We start from the raw sequence: 5,000 nt of genomic DNA, 5'->3' as shown, positions 1-5,000 counted from the left end.
GACCGAACTTCCACTACTCCTTTCATAATTTTGATGCGTCTTTAAAATAGCCGTGATCTTTAAACAAACTCACAAGCTATTCGGTATTTGGACTTCACTCAATCACACAAAATCAAGCAAAGCATCTACAGATCTAACCAAAAAAAAAAAAAACAATTAAAAAAAATCATGATCTTCTCTACGATTATGAGACCACGACTGATCACGCCAAAAGTGAGAACGAACGATGCCTCACGTGCATGAGACAGACAGTGTACACTGTACTTAATAATAAATCGACACTAACTGTAACAGACACAGAAGACAGAAGAACCTACCGTTTCGACGCTGAAGGCATACAAGAGGTCAAAGGGTATGGCTGCAAGAAGGTCAAGGAGGAACCAGCCCCGCATGTAGTTGATGGCGATCATTTTACCTTCGTAGACCACCTGCCCCGACTTGTTCAGAAAGGTTGTCCGGAAGTTGAGAACAATATCTGGGAAGTGAGGAAAAAGAGTTTTGTTTAACCCTATCCGAACGCTCTCGGGTTATTTTGTACCCCGGGGTTGTATTCTTCAGATTTTTGAATACTTCTAGTGCGAAGATCTGGTTGATACTTTCGGTATTTCTCAAAAAATCTTTTTGACTGACAGCTATGCAAAGCTTACGGATCGGATTAACGAGTAAATTTCCTCTTTGAAACCTGGTAGCACAGAGTTACCCACGACGTACGGATACGATAGCAAAAAAATGAAGTACGGATAGGGTTAAGAAAACGTACCATATTATTGAGGATACGGTGGCGGAGCGGTTAGTGACGCTCGTCTCCGAAGCCAAAAATCCGAGTTCGAGCCTCGATCCAGACACGGATGTTTTTTCCGTCCCCTCCTGCCCACCTGGCAGTAATGGGTACCTGACTTCGAGTTGGGGAAGTAAAGCGGCGTGCAAAAGAATTGGCCATCCCACCACAATATGCCGAAGGCCCAGGAAGTTGTCTCACTAACAAGGCAATCCCAATGTCCGGATCGGATGCAGGAACAACTTTACCGTATCATTGTTTTATTTGTTAGCTTGTATCAGGCCATCATGCTTAAGGTGTTGTTGGTGGTTTTGTTAGTGTAAATAAAGAGAAGAACGGTTGCAGTATTAACTGTGGCAGTTTTAGTAATAATAGTAACATAACAAATAAAATATAACAATGGAAATACTAATGATAACGGTGAAATAATAATAATAATAATAATAGTAATAATAATAATGATAACAATAATAATAATAATAATAATAATAATAATAAAAATAATAACAATAATAATGATATTAATAATGTTGATGAGGATAATGAGGACAATATTAATAATAATAACAATGATAATGCTAATAAAAATAACAATAGTGTTACTAGTAATAGTAATAGTAATAATAATAATTAGAAGAAGAAGAAGAAGAAAAAGAAGAAGAAGAAGAAGAAGAAGAAGAAGAAGAAGAAGAAGAAGAAGAAGAACAACAACAACAACAACAACAACAACAACAACAACAACAACTACAACAACAAAACTACCCCCGTCCTACCAATAGCGAAGAGCACTTCCACGCCAGCATCAATGTACATGGAGTCTTTGAAGCGCCCTGACTCCCTGAAGGCGGCGTTGAAGGGAACCATGATGGCGATGTAGAAGGTACAGAGGAGGATCAACCAGTCCCAGCCGATCTTAAAGATGCCGTAATGCACGATGATTAAGGAGGACTTTTTCACTTCTTGAACCTTGTACTCTGGCATCTGGGAGGCGAGCTGTCAATGTGGAATGTTCCAGAATTATTATTGTGTCTGATTTCGGAGTTGTTTCATAATGAAGAGTTAAGTGGTTTACTAATCTAGGAATATGGCTATATTAGTAAGGCAGGTTTACAATAAATTTGATTTTATGTGCATAGTATGTCTTAAATAGAGTTTTATGTCAACCTAACACCCCCCCCCCCCACTCATTTAAAATAAATAACAATAAAAAATAAAACACTAAAAAAAATCCACAGCAATAAACACATTTAAAAAAGTAAAAAAAAAGCAACCCCCATCCCCGAATAAAACAACAACCAAAAACAACAACAACAGCAACAACCAGGGCCCCACTATAGACAATTTTTTAACCGCACTATAGACAATTTCGAAAGAGGTCCTAGGGTATTAGTATAGGAGCCAAGAATGTTATCATTGATTGTCCGTACAGGACAATTAACTTCTTCTGTGGTACTAAGAAACTATTGTCCTTACTCTGTTGAGTTGCTGCAATTTACTCTTGGCCTTATTCTGTTTGTTAAGCTGCCCGCTGATGTGGTAAAGCACTGCTCGGCTCCGTCGGCGCCCATAGTCGTAATTCTCTGGCATTCCTTCGTCATCGTCATCGTCATCATCGCTGCCATCATCGGAGGAGTCAGAATCTGAATTCTTCTTCGTTGGGGAATCGATATTCAGTTTGTCTGAAAACAGAGTAAGTGTACGTGTGATTGTAAATGTAATATATGATAATGATAATAAAAATAATAATGATAATAATAGTAATAATAAAAACAATAATAATAATGACCATATGATGATGATGATGATGATGATGATGATGATGATGATGATGATGATGATGATTTGTTTCCTTAATGGGCCTGACGGACTTCACGAAGAATTCTTCGAGCGAGAGCGAGGCTCTTTTTCGGCTCCATTGTCAATATGCTTTGCGGCACCTCCACTCGTCCAAATAACTCCATTTAAATTGCCATTGTTCCTGGACATTCAAACATAATATGTTTTATATCCCCCTTTTCAAGGCTGCATCTTCGGCAACATGGGCTGAGCTCTTCATTTACAAAGTTCTTATACCATCTTAAACTCCAATGATGGTCCCACCGCAGTCTCGCTAGCTCAACCTGCTCCCAGAGACATGTGATAGATTTTTGTTCCCTTTTTGAGGAAGGTACTCAAGCTGTCCCCTTCACGATGGGGAGTACCGTTCTCAACATAGACAGCCACATCCAATGAGGAAGCTCTGATGATGATGAAAATGATGATGATGATGATGATGATGATGATGATGATGATGATGATGATGATGATGATGATGGTACTTGCAATAATAACAATAATCACCTTCATCATTATCATTATCATCATTATTATGATTATGACTATTACGATTATGATTTATTATTGTAAGGATTATTAGGATTTTCATGATGATGATGATGATGATGATGATGGTTATTATTATTAATGAGTTTAGCGCCCCTATCAACACTAAGAGGTTACTTAAGAGCTGAGATCTCCGAATTTGAAATCCGTCTCCGATAGGACCGAGCCAAGTGGTTTGAGAGTCGTAAAAACTTCACAGCATACCCAAGTTCCAGAACACCCAGTATCTGATTCTAAACTGGGCCATCGACTCCGTAGTCCAGCATGATACCATTTAAGTTTCGGAGCGCCCAAAAGTTGACATGTCGCACGTTTTAGAACCAAGGGCGACTACTAGAATAAAAATCCAAGACAAGTTAGTAATATCAACAGTTATGTCCCTTGCTATTCGCTATTCTTCATCGGAGGTGACTGCAATGTAATAATAACAATACAAATATTATGTACATTTTTGTTAAAGTCACGACAAATGGTTTCTTTGAATACTGAGTTTTAAGATAAATGTTGTATAGGGGCGGGGGGCAAGCACTCATTAAAATATCTTTTATAATATTTATTATTCGTATGTCACCTTTTGACCCTAAAAAGGGAGACAAAAGAATATTATTATGAATCCAAGGCAAAAGCACCAATGCATTTAATCATCTTGAAATCACCTTAAAGGGCCAAGTTGTGATTCATTCTGCGTTTTTACAATGAAATAGAAATAATGCTGTAGTTTTAGTAAATATTTCACAGGCACTTGCAACATAATAAGGTAGGCCCTCAAAGAGCCAACCATTAGAGGTGTTACAAATACGGAGGGAAGATAGGGAAATAGATGTCTGATAGAAAAGAAGGGGCAAACCACACCCGAGCAACCGCAACGATCCAGATTCGATAAGATGCAGTTAACAGAGAATTTTAATCCTTCAAGAACACTTATTGTCTCGTAGCAGCTAGCAATGATGACAACTAAAGTGTGTTAAAAAACAAATAAATACACCCTCCCCCAACAAATAACAAAGAAACAAAAACAACTATTTCAATAATTCATATCACAGTGTCATTTGACATTAAATGGCATATTATCAACACCTAAATGCACAAATCACACAGAACAAGCACATTAATCAACCACCCACACAAACAAATTAATTACCTCAAGTAGCACAATTAGCGCAAGGTCCATTAATCCCTCAACTGAGCGTGAGCTAAAGTATATTGCTTAAAGTCACCCTCGAGTGATCATTCTTGTAATAAACTTACAATAAGTTCTTGAGATTAGTGACCTCGCCTCGCTACAGGCAGTTAAGTTTTAAGTTTTAGTAAGTGTTTTACGGCACTTGCAACACTATAAGGTCATACGAGTGTCGAAGATTAGAGATGTTACAAGATAGTAAAAACATAAAAAGAAGGAGGGGAGATCAGGACGATAGATGTTTGATAGGAAAGAAGGAGCAAACCACACAAGAGCACCCGCCAACCACCCACGACCTAAGTTAAGCAATATGCGGTATCGGTATACAAAGCAACACTATAGCAGACATACATTTCGAGATAAAAGGTCATTTTCTGCCTGTCTGCCTGTCTATCTGTCTGCCTGTCCGTGTGTTTGTGTTTATGTGTGTCTGTCTGTCTGTGTGTCTGTCTCACTCTCTCAGTCTATTTGCTTGTATCTGTCTCTATCTCTCTGTCTATCTGCCTGTATTTGTCTGTGTGTCTGAGTGACTGTGTGCCTGTATGTTTGTCTATTTATCTGTTTGTCTGCCTATTCGTCTGTCTATCTGTTTGTCTGTCTGTCTTTCTATTCTCTCTTTATCTCTATCTCCCTCTCTCTCTCTCTCTCTCTCTCTCTCTC

General features: G+C 38.3%; 1 protein-coding gene across 8 annotated transcripts in view; it reads right to left on the bottom strand.

The window, feature by feature from the left end:
* The window catches only part of LOC101852538 (potassium voltage-gated channel subfamily H member 4), a 252,648-nt gene that overhangs the window by 32,329 nt on the left and 215,319 nt on the right, over positions 1-5,000 (bottom strand). For all 8 annotated transcript variants that reach the window (XM_035968876.1, XM_005094997.3, XM_013080627.2 and 5 more), the window contains exons 6-8: positions 2,252-2,457; positions 1,552-1,771; positions 318-475 (exon numbers count right to left, since the gene is read on the bottom strand). In XM_035968876.1, the coding sequence (XP_035824769.1) occupies positions 318-475; positions 1,552-1,771; positions 2,252-2,457 (584 nt within the window). The remainder of the gene's footprint in view (positions 1-317; positions 476-1,551; positions 1,772-2,251; positions 2,458-5,000) is intronic.

This window comes from Aplysia californica, unplaced genomic scaffold (assembly GCF_000002075.1).
Source record: "Aplysia californica isolate F4 #8 unplaced genomic scaffold, AplCal3.0 scaffold00093, whole genome shotgun sequence".
NCBI lineage: Eukaryota > Metazoa > Mollusca > Gastropoda > Aplysiida > Aplysiidae > Aplysia > Aplysia californica.
This window is presented reverse-complemented; position numbering and strand designations above follow the sequence as displayed.